The sequence below is a fragment of the Tinamus guttatus genome, unplaced genomic scaffold (assembly GCF_059628265.1).
Source record: "Tinamus guttatus ecotype Peru unplaced genomic scaffold, ASM5962826v1 Tinamus_guttatus_pri_ptg000291l, whole genome shotgun sequence".
NCBI classification, from domain to species: Eukaryota; Metazoa; Chordata; class Aves; order Tinamiformes; family Tinamidae; genus Tinamus; species Tinamus guttatus.
Genome location: NW_028288825.1, coordinates 581,810 through 605,547, shown reverse-complemented (window position 1 = coordinate 605,547; position 23,738 = coordinate 581,810). Strand labels below are relative to the sequence as shown.

The window sequence follows — 23,738 nt, the reverse complement described above, 5'->3', positions numbered from 1 at the left end:
GATCCTGGTTTCAGTTTCCCTCCTATAATCAGTTCCAAGTCAACCTTTTTTTTTTTTTTTTAATATTGCAGGAGGAAATGCTGAATACACACACGTAACCTCTGATCTTTAGATGCTGAGCAAAAGCACTATAATCCTAAGGTTTTATAAAATCACTTAATCTTAGTATTTACTGTATTTCAAAAGAAGTGTTTGAAGAGCAGTGGAAAGGAGAAAATGGAAAATGCAGAATCTTTTTATTATGATACAGAACACTTCAAAACTATTTTGTCTGGATCATATAATCTTTAACTCCAGTGCAAACATGCCTTGTTTAAAATACCTCTGGCAATAACTTTCCAATTACTGCTTCCCCAAAAACAACACTTTAATGGAGGAGGATGACTTTGTTTAGCTTTTGCCTTAGCCAATTCAAAGAACAGTTGTCTAAATCAATGGACCAAATCCTGCAGCGAACGATGATCCACATCTCGCACCAAGTAAAGCTTCTTGCTACGACGTGCACCCAGACACGCACTCGAGTGTCTGCAACCACACAACAGATACAGTATTAACTTCCAAAACTCTTTTTAATCAAGAAAAACATGGATGAAAAGCAGCAAAATGTCAATGCTGAAGCATAGCAAAGGTTTATTATTTAATTTTTAACCCATGCAAATCATCCATTTTTTTCATTCACTTGCAATGGATACCCAAATTGTAGGTTGGAGGGCAGGTTTGAGAAATAGATTTTGCTGAAGGGAAAAACTAGACAGCAGCTTTTCAAGATCTGTCTTTAGTATTGCTGCTGAGCTAACAATAATTTAGTGTTGCCTGAAATTCTGAGTTTGCTTACTTCTGATACTCGAAGGCTCCAGGGCAGCACGCACAAATCAGCTAGACAATACAGTACCTGTGTTCGATGTGTATGGGAAGGTTATGACTACATAACCTTGTGCAAACAATTTTAGCAGCCAGTTTTGAAAACGTGTCATCTAAAGCTTAGATAATTACCTCATTTCCATACGGGCAATCAGCTCTCTCAAATAATTGGTGCCCTTTTAGAAGTATTTGGTTCTTGAAATTAATTATCAGATCGCTACAGTTGTCTGAAGATCTGCCCCAGACTAGAAGCAGACAGGGAAAGGGGGAGAATGAGGGGCAATGGGGCTACGAGAGAGGAAGAGGAAGCAAGCCATGAGGGATGAAGAAAGAGCTGCACAGAGAGAGAGGCTTCATCTTGTACTGCCCATATTGCTGCCACAGTGGAGCAGCAGCGGGGAGAGCTTGTTTTGTTTGCTTTAAATAAATAACCTACAGCTTTATACATGAAAACATGGTAGGAGTAAAATAAACAAATAAATTACACAACTCCCTCAAACTTCTTCTTGTCCTTTTGCCTTCAGTGAATCGGAGAATGCCTTTTTCTTTCAGTTTAGATTTAGTGGATCAACAAGTGAAAAAAAAAAAAGGTGAATAACATGACATGAAATACTGAAATTTGCTGACACGTTCTTCCCAGCAGACATTATCCTTTGACTTACCGGACTCCCGAGTACGACCTCGCACTACTTCACTCCACGGTCCTGCCCCAATGGCATTGAAGGCCTGGATTTGCAGTTCGTATTCTGTCCATTCCTCCAGATCTTCAATCGTGTACTCTCTCTCCAGACGGTCGTTAATAACCTTCATCAGTGGCGGAGATTGCAGGTCCACTCGCCAAAACTTTATCCTGTATCCCACTGACTCGGGATTGCCATTGTACTGCGTGTCGGGCAGGGGCTGCCGAACGACGCAAAGGAAAAACACGTTATCACCCAGGACACATTGCCAATACTGCCCAAATTATAAGCCAAGGTTGTCTGAACTCAGATAAGGTCATGGGAAAGCAAAACATATTGGAGGGGTTGATTTTTCTTTATACTTCATATCTCTAAATGCTTCTGTTGCTTGAGGTATTATTTTCATTTTTTACCTTTTGTATCAAATGGATATATTTGCACAACTGTGCCATGTGCTGTGGGTTTACCAACAAAAGTGATACCAACACAACAAATTCCAGGTCTTTATGATTAATTATGGAAATGAATGATATATTGCTGAACCATATGACAAATTAATCTATTGTGCATTTTTGACTTTTTAACCGAGTCTGCCTACTCGTTTATCAGCAGAGATTTATTCTAGGATTCCAGCTCCACTAGCAATTTCAGAGGTTAAAATACAAAGTAATCAGCCCCCTCCAAGAAGTTTTAGGGTTTTTCCCCCGTAAAACTAACTGCATGATCCCAAGGATGAGTGCGATTCAGCCCTGCACCACTGGCAAAGTTTGCTGTGCATTAACATTTCACAGCTTAGAAGACTACACCCTGCAGGCAAGCGGGGCTAAAAATGTGACCCCTATTCAGTTGCAAAGGAGGAATCCCCAGCTCTCAGGAGGACCCTGGTTCACCTGCAGGTCTTGAAAAGGGAAGATTAAACGTTTTCAAACACTAGTGATGCTAAGCAGGATCAAGGTGAGCTGAGGTCATTTTTGGCTGCAGCTGTTGCTCCCCCTGCGCAGTTTGACTTGGGATAACCAGGCTTCCTGACAGCACAGCAGGAAACCCACTTTTAAAAGTTCTCAAAAGTCTCTAAAAGAACCTTGAGTTAATTTTGATGTGATATATAGGGGTCTGGATCGAGGATCTGAGGTTGCAACAGGATCCAAAGGTTTAACAAGTCGGGCACTTTACACCCCCAGTAAAGCCATGAATGGATTATGGGGGTCCTCTACGCATATGGAGGCAACACCTTTAAGTTGAACATTTTGGTCTCTCAAGGATCAGGGGCAAGTTCTGTTTCCCATTGAGAAACTGGACTAGTTTTCTTCTGATTGCAGAAAAAAATCTTTCTTGTTTCTAGCCTGATTACGACCTCCAGACATAGTCAGCTTATGCAGAGAAAAGCTAACATTTGGTCAAAAGGAAACCTGTGCTTCATCAACTTCACACTGCAGCAGTCCCAGTGGAAAATTCTCCCTTCCAGGGGAGGGGAAAAAAAAAATTTGGAGCAGATTAATTGCTAAAAAAAAAAAAAAAACCCACTGTAACAATCTCGCAGGCAACCGAGACCACTGGTGGGGCACAGGTGCTCAATCAAGCTCCACACCTCAGCAGGTAACCACTTGTTTCTGCATTTTATCGCCTATCGTCATAACCTTTCCTATAAATATAATCTCCCTGCATGAATCTAACATGTTGAACGTGGCTGTCTTTGGACGGCAGCTACCACTGTACGGTACATGCTGGGTGACCATCAACAGTTTGTGGGTGCCTGCTGGGGGATAGTTTGACACCACCCCAACACCTGAGCCCTCACGAAGTGTGGATTGGCTGCAATATTACGGATTTGTGTGGAACAGGACCCAGAGCGTGGGACAGGAGAGCCTCCAAAGCCTGACGAGGCAGCGGCGGCGGTGGCAGCAGGCAATTTCAGTGATTAATAACGCACTTAACGCGAGGCGCAGCTCCCGGGCCATTCCAAGAGCGGGGAATGGCTTCGCGCTCGCACCTTGCGTCAGCGGCAAGGCAAGGCCGTCCCGCCCGCCCCGGCGGCCCCGCTCACCACCCAGCGCATCCGCAGGCTGGTCTCGCTGGCCGTGCGCACGCTGGCGCTCCCGGGGGCCGCGTCCGGCGGCGCCTGCAGCGTGCGGATGACGCGGGACGGCGGGCTCAGCGGGCTGGCGCCCGCCACGTTCACCTGCCGCATGCGGAACCTGCCGGCGGCCACCGCGAGGCCGGGGAAGAGAAACAGAAACAACAAAGTGGGTCTTTCACAACAGGCCCCAAACAGCACCGCAGCCTGCACATTCACAGTATCGTTTCAATAAAATGAAAATAACCAGGAAAATCAGATTAGCTTAAGGTCTACAAGCAGTTCAGGTATTTCTGTGCAAGAAATTTCCGTTAATTACACCAAGTTTGAGGAGCTTACGCTGGCAGTAAGTGATTTTCTTTCATGGCGCTTGTATGAGACATTTAGAAAGGTGTTACAATATCAAACTTGGGACGGTCTCATTCCCTGTCAATTTTAAAATATATATATATTAGTGATAACATTTCCCCTCAATTACAGGTTGAAAGAAGTGGATTATTCCCTGTGCTGCATTTTCAGTCTTCCTGAGCAAGCGAGATTAAGTTATTTAATAGGGATATGCTTCTCAAAAGATACCTGCCTGCTTGCAACTGTATCCTCTGCAATATAATTCCCCACTGGGCCACAAAAGATTTAGAGAAACCTTTTTTTTTTTTTTTTTTTTCTCCAAGATGTACAAAATAATTAAGATGTGCTGCGTATTTCAGACACTTTCACTTGTCATGAGCACAAAAAGATACTGCAGCTAGAGGCATCCAATTCCTGCCCATAAATACATGACCTGTTCCTATTAAACACTTCATTTTTGGACATAATGACTGAGCTTGGTAAAAGGTTCTATCTGCTATCATTTATCTACTCTAATCTCCCTAGAAAATGCATTAAAGGAAATGCATTAAACAAATACTGTCCTTGATTTCACTCTCAAACATTGGCTCAAAATATAGGAAAAAAAAGCTCGCTGATAAAGACACAGTCTGATAATTAGTTCTCATGATTTAACTCCTCAGCAGATAATGACTAAAGCTGACTACAGGACAACAAATTTGGCATTTGGCAACAACTTTCTAGGTTTCAGAAAATTATATAAAATCACTCTAAATTGAAATGAAAACCAAGAAAGATAAAAAGAGCTAATCTCTTTGCTTCTGTATGAGAGAGGAAGCATTCTAGACAAAATTCAAGGATCTGCCTTATCATATAAATTACAACATAAAAAAGAGATTGAGTTGGAAGTGGGAAAGGGGAAAGTGCCAACCACTGCAACCTTGATCACTGAGAATGCAATGGGCGAATAAAATCAGTACAAGACTCCAGAGGAAGATCAGAGATGTAGCAGTCAAAGAAATAAAAGAAAAAGTGCAATAAAATGCCTCCTTGCTATCTGTTATCTCAGAGACATTTCTCCACGCACCTGAAAGGTTTGCAAGTTATACTCATTTTGCATGTTGAGCTCTGGTACAACTTACACCTAGAGCATCTGCTTTTTTAATTGCATGATTGCTAACTTTCTATGGAGTTTGCAGAATTCATTGCTGTCTTTTCAGCTTTACGGGTTGGGCCACGTGAGGAGAGCAAAAGCCAGCTCCTCAACCTGAAATAAACTTCCCTACAGCTCTGTGCTAGAAATCTCTGCTCAGGTTCCACAGCTTTGAAACGGCTCTTAGCATAAATCTTCCTTCTTAAAGTGAGGTGCAAAACACTTCAGTGGAGACTTTGAGAGAAAACCAGCACGTTTCTGGACTTTTGACTAAGAGGGGAAAAAAGTGTGTACCAGCACTGAATTAGCTGAAAGTGATGTGAACTTTATTTTGGCCACATCCTATTACTTACTAGCTCACAACTGCATACAGGCAAGCCAGGGGAAAAGGGACAAAGTTTCTAGCAAGCTGATTTAACACGTGCTGCTACACCTCCTTGCCAACCAGCCTTTACAGCAGCAAACTATTCCATGAAAGCATTTTTCTTTCAGACTGAGCATCTCACATCCTCAAATCTTGTCTATACCAAAAAAATGCACTACTTGAATCATATTGATTTAAAAATCAATCTCATTTAAGTGGGGTGCACCCATAATGTAGGTTCATTTCAGTCAGCTTAAGCCTTCCATATATCTACCTAGCTTAATCTGGTAAATTCTTATAAGCAAAGGTTTCATCTAAGCAATGTTACTAAGCTGCATCAATAAAAGTACATTTAAACTGATGTTAACATGTAATTACAAGTTTGCACCAGTTTAACTACAATTGATTTGTTGCTGATTGGTGTTACACCGGTGCACCCTTTAGACCGGGAATGTCTCAGGATATCAGTTACTCAGAATACCATCCACTGTGCACTTGGCTTCCTGCTTTTAATGTTATGAACTTTACCTTATGCAAATTCTAATTAGCCATATCAGACAAGTAATTTTAAGTATAAACTATGGAAACAGTGCAACCTTTTCCCTTTTGTTCAGATTACAAAATACAGCCAGCTGTTTCTGATTAGGAAAGCTGTTCCATGGAGCAACTTACTCATTTATTCATGCTACAGTTAATCACCAGCTGTTCTTACCTGTAATGTGTGTAAGGAATGAGGTTTGGTATCTCCAGCATCTGAGCATCAGGTTCATTCTCCACCTCATGGAGATTCACCCACTCTTCTTCATCACCCAGAACACCAACCTGTACATGGGAAATATAAGAATAAATGCAACCCCAACAATACAATACCCCTATTTGCAACGTGAGTCACCTCCACAGTCAAAGGGCCAATACCTTTATATACATAATACGTAGTGAATATTTGTTTTTATAGGAAAAGGTCTTGCTTATTCCCCTTCGCAAGTTAAAGTCCATGAATTTGTTAAATCCTTTTTTAACCTGCTAACCTAATTTACTCCCAGAGACTCCTATGGCAACAAATTCCAGAAGCTCACGACCCACAGTGTAAAGAACTGCTTTCTTTAAACTTTTAAAAATAGATCCCTTAGGAGTTTGATAGAGGATACTAGGTATGTATAGACACTGTCAAGACACGTCACAGGCAACACGGGCTGCAATATCTAACATTTCCCCAAGTACTTCAAATGGAAAAACTGGTTTCACCCACTCTTTTTTCCTTTCTTTTCCCCTACAGGAGAAGAAGCCTGATTTATTTATAGATGTTTTAGTGCTTTGCTCACCCAGGAGTTGCTGTGCTGCATATTTATGTTTGTGCATGAAGAAATGACACAAGGAAAATTAGGCCAAAGAAAGAAGTTGTGCCTTGCCTTGAGAGGGATCTGCTGTGATCTCTCGAGCAGAGGACGGCTTCCATGCAGGGATGTGCTTGCAAAGGCCTTTCAGCCTGTTGGGTATCAGGGACAGGGCCACACACCAAAGAGCTTGTAAAATAGTTGGCACTGCAGATTACGTCCCTTTCAAAACTCCCAACCCCAGCTGTGCTATAGAAATTTCAGTGAAGTTCATAGGTACAGAAGCTTAATTAATCAGCAACTCACACAGGTTTGCAAGGTAAAAGAGAACAGCCCCAAACTGAATCAGAGAACAAATAGATGATAAAGAGAATTTTCTGAAAGAGCCACTGAACAAAGAAAGGAGGAGTGGATTGATTTTCAGTCACAGAGACACGAACACTTCCTGATTAAAAGAGCTGCTGATTAATTTCGTAGAAAGACTTTAGTAAATGGTTATTTTTGCAAAACTTCTCGCTCTTAGCAGCGTCACCTCAAAGCTGCGGTAATTGTATAGCAACAATCCATCGTGTTTTCAGAGGCTGCAAATAATTTCCAGCAGCGAGCTAGAGTCTCCTTTTTTACGTTTGAAGAACAGGGAGAGCTTTTAAAAATATTTCTTGCAAAAAAAGACCACAGGTTTCAAAGACTATGCAGCAGCAGGCAGGTCATTAATACACATTAAGGACCACATGGTTCAGACCCAGAGGCCCACAGGGCTGTGAACAATTGTCATCGACTCAAGCTTGAGAGGTGTCCAAAGCCTCTGTTTTGCAGCTATATACTTACCAGCTGGCTGAGAAGGTGGAAATACTGAGAATCTTTTGCTGATGGAGAAGCAACAAAAGCTATTCTGTGCCAAACCCCTAAAAAGCTACGCCAGGAGACAGCTACTTTTCATCATCCCTGTTAAGGACGATTAGTGCAGCAGCTCCCAGCGCACCAGGCACATTGGTCCTCGCCACGCTCAAGCTGGCACCCAAGGCCTGTGTTGGGAGTCACGGGCCAAGTGGCAGTGCACACGGTCACAGTTTCCATGTTTAAGATCCATTTGCCGCTATGCTGCTAATGATGGGGTCATAGACATTTATATATCTCAGCAAAATTTATGAAAAATAAATGAGAAATTTGCTAGAGTCGAAACCAGCTAATGCCTTGTAACATTTTGGGGATCCAGTGCCCGCACTTGGGAAACTTTAGCTTAGGGGATTTCATTGTACTTGTACTGAAATCAGTACCGTAACTTCAGCGCACGCTTCCACAAGGAGGATTTTCCGAAGCCGTTCCAAGGCGAATGGCCAGAGACTTCTGGCTCCTGTGGCCAAGCAATTCTGGGTCACCGCTAATCAGAAGAGGACCCACTTATTGAGTGATAGTGGCAGAAATGGGGCTTGGAAGAGAACCTTCAGTGATGGACTTGCATGTTTTTTCTTTGCAAGATCTCTTTTAGATTCCAAGTTTCAGGCTTCTGCTTTCTGCTGAAGCGCTCTCATGTCAGATCGGAGAAAACTTATCAGCTGCAAAAATCAGAGTACAAAAGAATCCCCAGGAGGCAGAAAGCACTATGGGCAATGCCAAAGATAAGAGTCTTTTTTGGGGCCAGAAAGTTCACTCTGAGCAGCTCTGTACAGAATAACCTTAATTTTGAGACTTATTTCTTACTGCTACTTTTTGGATAACAGTGTAAGCAAACTTTAGAGAAGGACTGTGCTTAACAGATGCACAAGTGTTTATTGTTTCAGGAGAACACCAACTGCTTTAAAAAGTTTTCAATAAAAATCATTAAAATTTGCAATGAAAAATTGTTTGCCTGTGACTTCTTATATAAGACAGTGAAGTATTGCTTCAAAAAAGTACTAATTGCAGTAAAGGAAAACACAATGTTTCTGTACATTACAGAGGTTCCCTGTATTCTTCTATAGTTCAAGGCATGTCAGAGTTTTCATTATAGATGTTATAACTCAGGGATTTGAAGTTGCTTTGGGATGAACTTTGGTACACAGGTTGTCACTTCAGGTGCATTTTTTTTCTTACAAAAGAGTACTTAAATTGATTCAGTCATTTCTGATTTAAAGATTAGTGAGAACATAAAACTGTCAGAGCTTCAGACACTTTATTTACCTGCTCTTATGTGAAAATGACACCAAGAGAATCATCTCGTACAATGGATGGATCCTAACAGGGCCACTGACTTAACCCACAAAAATGAATAAATGCCTGGTTAAAGTTACAATGCTTTTTCCAACTCAGTGCTTTATGAATAATATAGCAATAATAATTTAAAGGTTTTACTGCTTTGAAACTCCCTTTTCCAACTCTGCTACTGCCCACCATAATATTCACAAGAAATTTCTCTTGAAAAAGAGTAACTTTGTAAAGCAAATTCTGTCTATACATACCCATGGCTCCATGACTTGGCACTGCCTCCTCACAGGTGACCTGCTGCCTTTGCACAGGTCTTCTGCTGTCTGCACAACGACACTAATCACTGGAATATCCAGCTCAGCAGAAGTTAGCCCAGCTTCACTGAGCAGCCGCTAGAACTCTGGATGTGGTGGGCAAAACATCTACCAAGGCTCCGTAATGATTATGTCGTTTACCTCTTACTCCTGACAAAACCCCAGGAAAAAATAAGCAAGAAAAAAAACCCAACTGAAACCAGATTGCAGCACAGAAGAAGTGCAAACATGAAACCACATGAGCAACAGATGGGATTCATAGATATTTGTGGTTGCAAATTGCCAGGAAAAAGACTACAATACGTAGAGTATTGATGAACTGAATCTGAGCGTTCGGGATGACCTGTGGTCATAGCAAGGACGTTCAGGCACAGTTTGGGGATGAACGTGTTACCTGAGAGTATCAAGGCCGTAAGACATTTACTGCTGGATATTCTGAACAAACCTCAGCAAAACCTTTACTGTACATCAGACTCTCTTTCCTTTAGATTATACTGAATTTAATGGAAAAGCAATTTTGCATTTAAATGGCACACTACTTTTTTGTAGTTCTCTGGGAATCCAGTCTGCTCTAGTCCTCTGGGTGTAGATGTAAAGATGGAAAAGAAACGGGCTAACAATTTTTAAGAAATCTCTTCAGAAGTAACGTAGCTTTACTAGAAACACAGGGATGGAATTGTTAACATCTGATATTTCAGTATCTATCAGGACTAAAATCTTTAAAGATCTGATTCTCTCTCATCTTCAGCAACATAAATCAGAATTAGTTCCACAGCAGCTCCAGTAAATTTGCACCACGGCACAGAAAGCAGAAGCCAAGGCCAGATGTACAGAATTTCATGTAAACTGGAATTCCCAGCTGTGTTTTTCATCCAAATTGCTCAGACTTTAAAAATGGCACTTAGCCAAAACGGAGTACTTGTTACATATTCTGGATCTGCCCTTATTAACCAAGCCTTGTACCACATAAAGGAACAAAGAAGAAAAAAGTGATGGTTGGAGGTTGGTTCTACACGTGAATATAAAACAGATGAAGTCTGTAAAGACTCATATTCTCAGGACAGGGTATATCTCAGCAGACATGGAAGAAAGAATATAAGGGATGTTCAGTGTTAAGCTGTTGCACAGCTCTGTGAACAAGGGGGAATGGAGACTTAAGTGCGCATGGTAGGACCACGTCGGTCATGCTTAGTCATGAACCCACAGACAGGGCAAGTGCCGCCCAGAGGGGCAGTCCTGGGAAGAGATGGACCTAGTCCTCTCTTCTTGCAGGAGATCACACTGCCTAACATCACATCAAATTTTAATGTATTTTTCCTATTCTGTTTAGCTGATACGTTCCATTCTACATATTGGTCCAAACTTTCAAAAAGGCTGATGGTCAAAAAATGTGTAGTCTTTGAAAAGATAAACAGAAAGACCCTTGAAGTCAAGAGAGCAGGTCCGTACCACGCAGATCCCAGCCAGGACAGAGCGCTCCTGCCCTCATTTCTGCTCCCACCACCACGTACTCGTCCCCTCCCTGGCACCAGCACTCTTGGGACCACAGAACAGTGTTGCAGTGAGTGGCAGGAAAGAGAGGAAGCAACGGGATCAGGACAACGGGAGCTCTGTCTCAGAAGGGCTTAAGGTGCTGTGAAATGACACTTTAGGAGCCAAGTGTGAGTGGAAGGCTGGCGGAAAGGGGCTCTGAACAAGGATCACGGGCAGTTGTCATCGTGCAAACATGATTTGTTATATCCTTAAGGAACCATCAATATTTCCTCGTACAACTGAAAAGATTTTTAAAGATTTTTGATAACCAGGTAAGCAAAAACAATTGTTTTAATGTATTAAATCCATTTGACACTGTTGTGTCAAAGCTAAGCAATGAGGTATGGTCTAGATGTTGTTTTCAGAAGAAGCTGTGGTGAAAAAAACTCCTGCTCAGATTCAGCAAAACTCTGCATAGACTCTGGAGCAGGAGCTCTGACTTCAAATGGAGAATATATTGGTAGATCCATGACCTAGCTAATCCCCTGACTTCACTAGCAATGTATAATACGTTGAGGAGTGTTTGCGGATGGCTGTTATCTTCCCTTCCTGCATATCAAAAACCTCGCAACCCCTATTAGTATCTGAGGCTTTTCATGGATGCAGGTGAACTTCATGGTAGTTCTTACTGTAGCATTAAAACATTAAAATTTATTTCATCTCAGTGGGGTTCTGCAACTGCTGCAGTTAACACAATTTCAACACGGTACTCTAGAACAAAAACACTTCTGAGAATGTGCCAAATCATCACATTATAGGATTTCAGTGTTTAATTCTGTAATATGCAATTAAGGTGCATGTAAATGGTACAAAATGTACCAACTTGTTCACAACAATCTCATTATCAAGTGAAGCGATTGTATCAACACATCTAAGTGGTGATGGCGATTGAAGAAGTCCAACATTTGGTCTCAAAAGCAGATTATATTATTTATAAAGATCTGTGGGTGGAAAGGAAGAAGCACAGCTTATCTGTTAGGAAAACAAATGAGGAATGTATAACACCTCCAAAGCGCAACAACAGCAACTGAGAGGGACATTGTTTAAAGCTGATGAAGAAAAGAATTCATCCTACTCATATCTAGAGGCCTGGATAGAAAACCTTAATACATCCCATTATAAGATAGCACAAATACACTCAATCTTACAAACAATAGGATGCTACTGTCCATTGTAACTCTTCCTATAGTTGCCCTGTGACTGAGGAGGTAATGACTCTAGGCTTGCAGGTAGTTTGAAAATGCACAAAACAGAATCAAAACCCAGGTTCTAAAAAACTGGACTTAAGCTCTGGTGAATGTGCTGCTTAAGTGACATCTGGTGTTCTTCTGAACACATGCAAAGCTACTTTACAAAAACCCGTAAGAATTATTTAAAGGATAAACATTCCTGCACATATATAAATATATATTATATGTAATATTTTTTTTTGTCCTGTGAAAAGAACTTACAATATTCATATCACTCTGTCTCTCACAGGCTGTTGCACAGACATTTCTCACTTAAGCCTCTCAAACTCCCACGTGTTTCAACCCTTCCAGGACTCTTATGAACAGTTGCCCAGGCCACTTACTGAACAGCTTTGATCAAAAGCTGATAAAAACTGTGATCCAAACAGGATTGCCTATTTAGATCCCTCTTAATTGATCAGAAACTTCATTATGAGCTTTTTGTCAGGACATACCTGGCCTTCAACTATCCACTTGGAGATGGAGGTTTTGCCATCGTACCCTGGCCGGAACTGAAGCGTAGCTGAGCGAGGACTGATGTTGGAAATCACCAAGTTGGATGGAGCACCTGGAAGTTCTGAAGAAACAGGAACGTAAGTGAGAGGCAGAAAGGCTTTTGGTTTAAGGTTCAATAATGCCGGTTGACATTCAGTGTTGTAGTATATTTTTCTAACAATTCTAATAGAGGAAATACATGTGGTATTTTTCCATCTTTGCTAAATATAATATTCCTCTTTCAGCTGCACTGAGCATGCACAAAATTTACAGAACAAAAGTGAAAAGAGAGAGTGCACCTACAGAATTACAGCTGCTATTTCATAAAAGCTGCCTAGCAAAGACAGAGAGTGGTAGCTCAAGCGGGAAAGTACTTCCCAGCTCCTGATCCGCTAAATCAGTTGTCCAATCACTCAATTTCTCTATATTCTGTTTCTCTACAATTAAATGACATTAATATTTTCCTGCTTCTTTAGGTATACAGAACTTTAAAATAGTAACAACCATAAAGGACTGAAATTTCCATGGCTTCCTCCAAAGCTATGCTGTTTTTTTAACTGACTCAGGCTTCCTTCTTATGCTGCTTTATAAACATCGTCAGATTCTGTCTTGCATCCACTTCAGCACTTTATTTGTTCCCTCTGTCAACCCTACAACATTTTTTTCTTTAATGTGAATCAAACAGCCTCAACTTTTTGGCAATTTCAGAGAGTATTTCACGCTAATTTTTTTAATGTCTTTTAAGAATAAAGTTGGAATTATGTTGTACGGAATTTCAATGCTTTATGAATAAAACCATTTTCATTATTACTGAGCCGAAGTCGTTCGTGACCTTCAGGAATACAAAAGCAAAGACAGTCACGTTTGAGTCTGCTCCATGCAGCTTTCCCAACCTGGGGGCACACCAGACGAGATGGTGGAGGAGGTGACCCATCCGCTCCCTTTGGCGGTCACAGCTGCCACCTCTATCGTGTAGGTGGTGAGAGATGAGAGCCCTGTAATTTTGTACTCCAGAGTCGTGTTGGTTAATGTGCGGGCAAGGCGAGTTTCATTCCTGCCATACACCTCCCAGGAGATCTGGTAGCCTGAAAAACAATTACACGGGAGTCAGGGGGCGGCAGCAGCAGTTAGGTCTAGTTTTTCTTCAAAAACACAATTATGCAATTGCCTAGACACTGGATAAATTGCTGCTTCTGCAAGATTTGTTCATGGTCAACGGTGCAATGACTTGCTTCTTACTTTATTCTGTTATGAAAACATTTTATAAACAAAAAAATAAAAGTTTGTGCTAGCATTAGCTAGAATACCCAACTATTTTTCTAATGCTACTAATTTCTACTGAGCAGTGGATAGATACCCACAGGATATCATCTACTCATCACATGACAGATGGGAGAGGATACACACTCAACAGTCCGTCTCTTTCTTTCAATGAATATACAGTGCACACAGAATGGTTAGCAATCCTGGGAATAATCTCTCTCAGAAAAAAAGGGCTTTCATTTTGTGAACTCTATAAATAGGAAGAAACACTAGGAAACAAAACATCTCACCAGCTGGAATATCTGATTAAAGGCCAATTTGCACTTAGCAGGGCCACTCCTTTTCTAGGCTGGAGCAGCCATCACGGTTATGTATCTAGAAATACTTACAAATCAAACAGAAATGCTCATGTAGGAACATTGCGGGAATCTTCTAGGAACTGAAAAATCTCTACTCCCCATTGCTTGTTCCTCACACAAACCCTTTTGCAGGGTGAATCATTATCTTTTCTTTCAAAACCATCACGCAGCCAATCTATTGTCCACAACTGCACTCAGCCTGACCTCCATATTATTCTTATATCATAACCAAGTTCTAATATCCTTCCCTTTTTATCACTTCTATAACCGTTTGCCTTCCAAGAACTTTTGAAACTCTATCCAGTCTGATTTGCTCAATTTTGCCTCCAAATCTGCTTGTTCTCCTCCTGCCTGTTCCTACTTTATTCTCTTTGAACCCATCTGAACCTTACTGTGCCATTCTCCAGAGAACCTGTCTGAAAAGTTTGCTTGATTGCCGCTTCCTTTGTGATTTGGCTCTGGGGAAAAAATACACATAGCTCCTGAATGCCTACGAAATGGCAGTGAGTGAAAAGGACTAACAGAAAGAAACCCCGCGGAGCAAACTGTGCATGAAGCAAGCTGGCTAGTGAAACTCCTTCTTTGGTCCCATCATCTCAGATGAGGAATTCAGACCAGTTGGAGGTTTTTCTGGTTTTCCCCTTGCTTGTTTTTTTTTTTTTTTTTTTTTTTTTTCCTAACCGTGATAAACTGATTAACATATACAAATTGAAATAGCAAAACACCTTATGCTCCTGATCAACAGGGAAACATCATCTGAGGAGCTGAAGGCATGGTCAGCCAAACACTGCAACACAGTCTGAAGGGTGTGAAACGTTATCCTCCCTCTGGTGTCAGCTACCACCGCTGACTGCATTCCCACTAACCTGCCTTTGCCTGAAAATGGGCTTGGAGAACTCACACAGCCGCTAATTACATTTCAGGCAATTGGGCAGTAATAAACAGATGAAGGGTGATACTTCCTTAAACCATCTCAACTACACCACAACCACGTGTTTGCCTGCACGCTCCCAAGGAAAACAGGAAACAAAAACTCTTGGAGGTTCATCTGGAATGAGCTTTAAGGGTCTGAAATGCCCCATCTATAAAAAGGGAATTAATTAAACCCGCAGTTTTCCGGTGTCTCGGAGACACTGTGTCATTCCAGTGCCGTCTGTGAAAGGCTTGAGAATCACGTACTGGAGGTGACTGCTCAAGCAGAACACACAAGATTACAACCTGAGGGAAGATTATGGAAAAACTTAAGGACTCTTTTGACTTTATTACTGGCAGGTGAACAGAAAGCTAGAGGAAGACTCTCCACTTCATTAGATACCCAGTGAAGGGGTTTGAAGGAGCTGTAAACAGAACGACTGTCACAAACACCCATTTCTTTCAAGAGCTAAGAGAGCAATGCTTGTTGCAGAAGGGTCCAAGGAAGCTGCAGACACGCATGGCCCTGCTTCCCAACCCGTGGCACGGCAGCACATCTTTGCTGGGAGTGGAAGGAAGAAATTTCATCTCAGAATAAAATAAGTTGTTCAAAAATAAATGGCTAGAAGAAAAGCAGGGGATTTAAATGCTCTCCCTTACCTATTTGTGGCTTACAAACGAGTTTCATGTACCACACACTGGCGGTCTGGGTTGAGAGCGCTTCTCTCTAACCTAGATAAGCTTTGGATACATATCTCATTTTGGTGACTATTCTCTAATATTTTCTGTTTTAACCACAGAGACGAGACCCAGCTTTCCTACCCATTATGTACAGAGTCTCTGTGTATGTATTTACTGAAGAAACTTTCACGAGGAAGAACATCCCCAGCTCCGGGGTAAACAGAAGATGAGGCACAGAAGCAGCACTTACTGTGGCTATTTCAGTGCCCAAAGCATAGTTAAATTCTAGCCATATAAAAATGCAAACAGCACATACATACATACATACCAAACAGACACAAAGTGAAATGTAATCATGCATAACAAAAGCAGACGAAAAAATGCTGAAGGAAAGGAAACAACATCAGCAGTGCCCCCAGGTAGTACTTCAGCCACAATGACTGACAGATGGGCCGAACTCTAGGACATGAGATTGGGAAAAATGTGCTGTTTTACAAACACGACGTCTGCACGGGGAGGTCTAGCAGGCCTGAGAAGAACGGGTTTCCTCTGGTGCTGGTGTGAGGGAGAAGAGGGAAGGCGCCGCAGAGCCTTCGCCTGCGGGCCGGCACTTCACCTGCTCCATAAAACACTGCCTAACACAAACTAATGACCAGAGGAGTTTCAGGAATATTTTTCTGTTGATCTGGAGTAAATTCTCTACAAGAGAGCAGTACACCCAATCACAAGCTGTCTGTCTACATCCAGGTCCTCATAAATCAGAGTTTACGGAGAGAAAGAGGATGAGGCGGAAATCTGCAGCGAGAGTAATGGGCAATTCAGCCGAGCAGGCTGCCTGCGCACAGCACCCCCGCTGCCCAGCTCTTAATTCTGGGGCACGAAACAAGGAGTTATGGTAAAGATATCACGGAGCAGAAGAGATGAAGAAATGCCTTCCTAAGCACTCGCATTTCCCTGTATAAACCTCTGAGCTGCTCAGGGGAATGAACAATTTTCCTCTTGCTTTCTTCTGGCCCAAGAGCACTGTGCATCAATAAGGAAAAACTCCCCCCTCCATAAACCTTGCTGGGTGTTTTTACATCTGTATTTCTTCACGCTAAGCACACTGTTAGCAGCTTTACAGGGGGCAGATTGCCAATTGCTGGGGTAATCAGGGACTTCTCTCAATGCAGCACCGAAGCATTCAGTATCTTATATATAATCTGATATTTGTATAGCCCCTTTACACTGGGGGAACCTAGAAGGTAGGCAGTGTTGGGTCAGGATATTAATGGCTGGTATTAAAATAGCAGAGGCAAGAGGAAGGTCATGGGCTAGATTAAAATAGTTGGTATTTTCCTCCAGCTAATGCTCCCCAACATCAGGATAGGGTTTCCTTCAGGAAACCACTTATGTGTAGGGCTACTCTTGAACAGAAACCATAGCACAGCTGAAATGTTTGCAACAGGAACCAAGAAGAATGCGATTCCAATTCATAATACTGGGGAAATTTAATACAGAGCACAGTATTATTCATATCAGGCAAAGTGCCCAGCACTTGTGAAGCACAATATTGTGGTTGCAAATAATAAGGCTAAAATACTTCTTTATAAAGTTTATTTTTTATACTTCAGATGAACTCGGATATACAATTAACTGTCTTTAAAAGGGGAATATTAAAGACAACTTCTGTATTTATAACTCATCTTCAAGCTGCTATCTCAGACCAAAGCAGGCAAATCCTCATGCTTCAAATTATGCTTAAACAATTCCGTTGCTTACTAGGATGAATATTAGATCATCTTGCTTAGATTGCTAGATTTGGATTTAGGTGCCTAAATTTAAGCACTCAGCCTTGAAGGCTTTGGCCGTCATCACTGAATCAATACTGCCCTGCTTTCAGAAGTCATTAGTTTTTGTTCTGTAGTCATTTAAATCAATGCATATTTCAGGAATGCTACCTTAAAGGCATGAACTGATCTGCATAAAAGTTCCACATATGCTACAAACAGCATGGAAGACACATGTACAAATGGTGCACATTAGGAAGACACAGGAAAAAAAACACTGAAAAATGCAATTATCCTTACAATAATTAGCACTGTCAAAATTAAAATGCTTCACAATTTTGTATTGATATAACACCTCAATGCAAAATCTGATAATTTTACTCTTTCTTCCCTTTTTTTTTTTTTTTCCCCACACATTACAACTTTAAAACCACCCAGTGTTTCAATGGCAACGGAAAACTTTTGATCCATGTGAAATGTTCTTCTCCCTTCCAAACTATGATTTTACCTCTAGCAATTTAAAATTTGAGGGCTTTATTGCACTTGGAAATTTTGAAGCCCTTTGTTACATGGCATGCCTGTCCTGCTGTAGTTCTTTTCTATGTGAAAACTATATGCTTCTGCTGACAAGAACTAGGATTTTTCTCAACTATTTATGGTTTCCTTTATGAAAAATAATGAAGTAGCTGATGCTGCATCCCCATTGACATAGAATATAAAGATAAATAGCACGGAGCAGTCAAATGGCAAGCTCATCAAAAGAGAAACAAGAGAGCTCGGTGCTGCTGTGATGGCTTGTGCAAAATTAAGTAATGACATGCAAATTCTGTCACAGAGCCCCTCTCTGGACCACTCCATCACAGATGAAGGATACTGCTGATCTGGGGGCCTTGCCTGCAACTCCTAGCAACGTCAATGCAGATTTTTTAGCTGCAACTTCAATATAGGAAAACCCAAACTTCGGGGCAAAGACCAAGCAGCATCTCTCAAAGTTTCAGAAATTTAGTAACACAGATGGAGGTCGTGGAAGATTGAACAAGACTGGCAACGCGATGGGGAGCTGATGGAATCCAGGCTGCCTTTTCACCAACCACAGTCATGAGCTGCTGGTAATTGGACCCGCACTTTCTATAATGTGCCCTAGCTGATGTTTCAATCCCCCTAAAGAGGAAGCAGGAAGCCAGGTGGCCCTAAATGCTCTATTATGCCAACATTTTTTCACTGCAATGATATTTTCCACCACACACACACACACACACAAAAAAAAAAAAAAGAAAAAAGATACCAGCGGATACATGCCTGTAATGATGCCATTTTTTTCTACAGGTTCTTGCCAGCTGACCTTGAGAGACGTGTCCAGAATTTCGGTAAAGCTCAGGTGTCCCACAGCTCCTGGCTCTGGCAATCAGAAAAAGAAATCTGTTAGCAGGAGACCCCCTCCCTTAATTTTGACGTGATTCACAGGGCAAGGTTAGGGCTGAAGAAAGCAAACCCTGCACCAAGGCCACCGGAAAGCTGCTGGAAACATCAGTCAGAGCTGTAGGGGGGAGGAAGGAACGCAAGGTGTTAAGAAGCGTGCTGGCTATCGTCACATAAATTATTTTATCCAGTCTTCATCCTAACTGTGCCGAGCACTAAAGCGAGACGCAGCAGGAGACTCGCATGTGATGTGTTCTCTGTGTCTCTTCTAGATTTAATCTAATTAGAACAACCTTGCTGGCTGAACCCTGGACGTGACCGCACTTGTCGGGCTCCACGATGCTGCGGGTACCAGGGTGGCTGCAGAGGCTCCTTTTCCATCCCTGGCTCTGTGACGCCACTAGCCAAAAACTCATCCCCAAAGAGCCTTTTGCCTCTGCAAGGTCAGTGCAAGGTCGGAGTTACCGAGCCAGCGCTTAGACAAACTCTTTCAAAACATCTCTAAAAATGTCCAACAGAATGGCAACTAGCTTCTGCAAGAAATGAATACAAGTGTGTGAAACTTTTAAAGGATTTTTATGATGTAGCTCAAGAGCTCTTAAAAACTTCAGCTCCCTAGTGTGCCATGAAAGAGTATAAAAAGGAATGACTGTCAAGAATATGCCATTCTCCTTCAATTTTTATCTTCAAGGAAGACATCCTGACTGATTTTTGATCCAACTGCTGTTCTGTCTTCAATCGATGTACTGGAAAAAGGAGTTTTTGTTCACTTTATATTCACTGTGCTTCTGTCATTGGATCCCTGCCTGAGTATCCTCCAGCTCCACTGACATCAGTTGGCAATTTCTCTGCTGCAATTTCATATTTTGTTTCCTCTTCACTCTAGTCCAGTTTCTCATTCCCCTCCAGCTACGATAAAGGAAAAAAAAAAAAAAAGGCCTGCCAGTAACTTGACTGCGACCACATTTGCAATTCCGCAATCCTAAGGAGGAAAACTTCCAAATCTGTTCTGTGATATCCGGTCGTCAAAGAATTCTGGAAGGAGCTGCTGCGAGTTCAGGAACCCCTAAGAGGAGCCCAGCGCCCGCGCGCTGTGCGGGAGGGCCTTATCTGCAGACACGCAACCCTTGGGCAACGCTTCGCTCTCCATCGGTCCCACAGCTACAGGCCAATTTAACATCCTAATGGAAACCAGGTGCAGGTTGCACCAAGCCAGGACACATTGCTTCTGACTGCATGTCAGGTTATATTTGACCTGGAGTTCTTCAGTAAACAGATTGGTTTGCACCACTTTTTTTTCTGTTTTGTTTTAAAGAAACATCTGACTTTTCTATAAAGCCAGGCACAAAATTACCACCTGAGGACATGAGTGACAATCCTTTCATTTTTTTTTCCCCCCACCACACAAATCCTAAAGCCACTTAGAGTCACTGACTTCTCTGCAAAGATGCATTATACCACACTACACTTATCTTAATGAGTATCTTCTTAGTCATCACAAAAGCGAGGGAAAGCAATTCTGAGTGACCTAAAATAATATACATCTGTATATATAACTGTCCATCTCTGCTAGCAAAACTCCTTGCAGCAAACAGCTAGACACTCTCACCCAGAAATAAGTTGAAGCAGATAGAAGTTTGGCTTTCCAGAGTTTCAAGTTTCGCGATGGAATTTTACCCCCTGCCTTCCAGAAGGTCTCTGATATGAAAGGTTCGTTGCTGCAGGCTTTCCCCCAGCAGAAACACTAACAGAGTCTCTTTCCTCTACCCAACTGACTGATCTTCACAAACCTTAGGGGTCTCATATCTTCGACATCTGACTCTTCAGGAAATTTCACTGAATTAGCCGCTGGGTTCAAATGGAGTTGGAGGAAGGGAGAACAACAGGCAGACATCAAGGCAAAAAGGCAAATACATTTACAAACCACAATTGAAGAAATTGTCATTTCCTTAGGAAAACAGGAAAAAATGCTCTACTTGTGCACATGAACCCAATGCAATGTTTTTCTTTCCTCCGTGCTTTTTGCTTTCACCCTAAGCAAATACGTGCGAGGTTATTTTAACAGCTCATATTTCTGATAGCTCAATTGCTCTCTCTGAGATCTTCTAATCACCAAAAAGTTTAAGTCTAGAATCTGCTTTTTCTGTACAGCTCTGGGATGCAGAGGACATGGACCACAAAAGCAAAATCCATGGACAAGTACTTAATTTTCTTCACATTCTTTCAAGAGTATCTCGCAAGCAATTGGATTAGCACTTTAAGCCTCACTTCTATGAATATTAATGTGCTCCATAATCAGATTTTTCTTTACGGGAACACTGACTAACCTGAAAGATCCCTATTAAGGCAAAGTGGCTTTTCTAAAAACAATACCTTAATGGCGATATTGGACGCTTTTTATTCTGATTTTTTGGTAACTGGGAAGCAGTGCTTACGATGCTCCGCCAAAACAGGAAAACTGAAGCATGGGTCAGACCCAAGATTGCCATGGACAAGGATTTAGCGGTGAGGGGCACTGCAACTTAATCATTACCTGCATCATACACGTTAAGACTCATTAGCCCCAAAAGGGTCTTGGACAAACACTTCCAAGGGACAACAGAGGTCAGATCATTCTGTGATGCAGCAAATAATTCATACACTCAACTACTTGATTTCATTCTAAAAATCTGACTCCAGTTTTGCAGAAGGTTACTGTGCGATTCTGATCTTAGTTTTATTCTTATACAAACTCTTGCAATGTGCAATATAGTTATATTTTCATTATACTGAATAACAGAAGGAAACTATCTTAAATTAATTGTGTCAATCCACATATAAGTATTTAAATATGCAAGTGTCAGGAATGGCCTGATCTGCAGAAATGCTGAACTTTAGCACTGCCCTCAACCTCCACAGGACGTTCTTAAGCTCAGCTCCTGAGAAGATAAATTAATATTCATTTGGATGCCTAAAAATGGCTTGAAGAGCATAAGGGTTCAAAAAGATATAATCATCTTAGCATGTGTTAGCTGAACATTCAGCTAAGGTACATTCAGCTTCTGACAAATCTAAGAAAATCCATCCAGGTCTAGACTGTGATGAAAAAAAATATTAAGTGCCACAGGCTAAAGGGACACCCGTAGATAATTGCCTGGCCTCATCTGATGCAAAGTAACTTGACAGGATATGATAACCCGACCGCAGAAGCAGGTCCTTGTTTTGAAAGCCCCACTTTGACAATTCTGGCCTTTATACCCGGCCAAAGGAGCTTCGAGCAGTGACGTTCCCTACCAGAACCCACTACTCACTGTCTTCAAGGGTGCGCAGGAGCTGGGGCGGGCTCCGCGGGCCGTCGCCCGGCGTGGTGAAACACAGCACGGACGTGTAGTAAGCAGTGAACTTCTTCAGGTTGCTGATGCAGCCACTGTGAACACCGTGAAAATCCGGGGCAATCGTGACCACCGTTAGCATCTCCGGTGCATCCACTGGCCATGCGAGAAGCTGGAATTCCAAGAAAAAATAGAAATGGGATAATGGTTGGTGGAATAGCAAGTTATACTTTAATCTCTAAATCACCTTTGGGAATTAGAATTGTCATTTATAACTTTGAGGGACTGTCCTTTTTCTTAACATTATTTCACCACGCATTCTTCAGAAAACCTGCACGAAATAAAGGTGAACACTTCTGTCAGCTAAAGGACATAAGGTGTTTAACTCTTTGGAAAATCAAAGACCTAACTTTGACTACTAGTAATTTATAAATCATATAAAAAAATGCAGTAGAAGTAACTCCGACAGAAATGTTCTCACACAGTCTTTGTAATGCAATTCAAAATCCCCATGAGGAACAGGAATGCTAAAGCTCTCACAATCTAATGCAGTTAAAGAAATCCAAGTAAAGAGAAATTTTCATCATTTCAGAACAGTTTTCACTGACCACTGACAGCTATAAATCATAATTTTAGCTATTTTGTACAATTGCTAAAGAAACTCAGACTTAAATTAGAAGTAGCTATGCAACAAAATAAACATCTTTATACTGACACTCTTTCTGTTTGAATAAAACAAAGAGCAAAAACATAAAATATCACTTTTGGAACTCTGAGCTCTGAAATTTGAAACCTGTTTGGATTCCCACCAGAGTAATACACTGAGTTTCAGCTCACAGAGCCCTCAAAATGTTTTTATTCCCAGAGTCTGAACAGAGCTCAGTTACTACCTCTGCACTGGGGTTTTCAGCAGCGCACTTGAAGCCCAAATTCCTTATCAGTCACGTCCTCCAGAGAGCTGCTGGGTCTGTGTCTGGGAAAACCAGACAGCCACACATCTGCATGTATATATTGCTTTGGCAGAGAGATTCTGCAACCACCACTGTTCTTTGCATCTGTTAGTCTGAGAAATACACAGATCTGGACAAAACTATGAAATCACGCGTGCACTTCTCACCCTCAGTTTCCTCATCGCTTTGAAGCATTCTCAGATAAGGATCAAGTCATCTGAAAAGCCCAAAATCCACCCGAAACCCCTCAGTGGGCAGCTTGCCTTTGAACCACACGTTGCTTCGAGCTCAGCTGAGACTCCCTCCGCCAGCAGCTCACCCGAGCTCCCTCCTCCCTGCTCTGCAACCTTCCCCTTTGCTCCTCTGCAATTCCTGCAAGATTTCCCTTTTGTTCTATCAACATTTTTAAGCTTTTCCTTTATCAAGTCCGCACAGATGAACCACTGAAGAAATTTCTATTAAGCAAACCTTCCTGAGAGATGGAAATAAACCACTCGAGCTACCTTCTCAGCGTGCACCCCACTCG

General features: G+C 41.8%; 1 protein-coding gene across 1 annotated transcript in view; it reads right to left on the bottom strand.

Annotated features, from left to right (window-relative positions):
• The window catches only part of SDK1 (sidekick cell adhesion molecule 1), a 350,062-nt gene that overhangs the window by 71,767 nt on the left and 254,557 nt on the right, over window positions 1–23,738 (bottom strand). The window contains exons 19-25 of the mRNA XM_088527753.1: window positions 22,242–22,434; window positions 18,832–18,930; window positions 13,442–13,633; window positions 12,509–12,630; window positions 6,172–6,281; window positions 3,586–3,736; window positions 1,524–1,761 (exon numbers count right to left, since the gene is read on the bottom strand). Of these exons, the coding sequence (XP_088383879.1) occupies window positions 1,524–1,761; window positions 3,586–3,736; window positions 6,172–6,281; window positions 12,509–12,630; window positions 13,442–13,633; window positions 18,832–18,930; window positions 22,242–22,434 (1,105 nt within the window). The remainder of the gene's footprint in view (window positions 1–1,523; window positions 1,762–3,585; window positions 3,737–6,171; window positions 6,282–12,508; window positions 12,631–13,441; window positions 13,634–18,831; window positions 18,931–22,241; window positions 22,435–23,738) is intronic.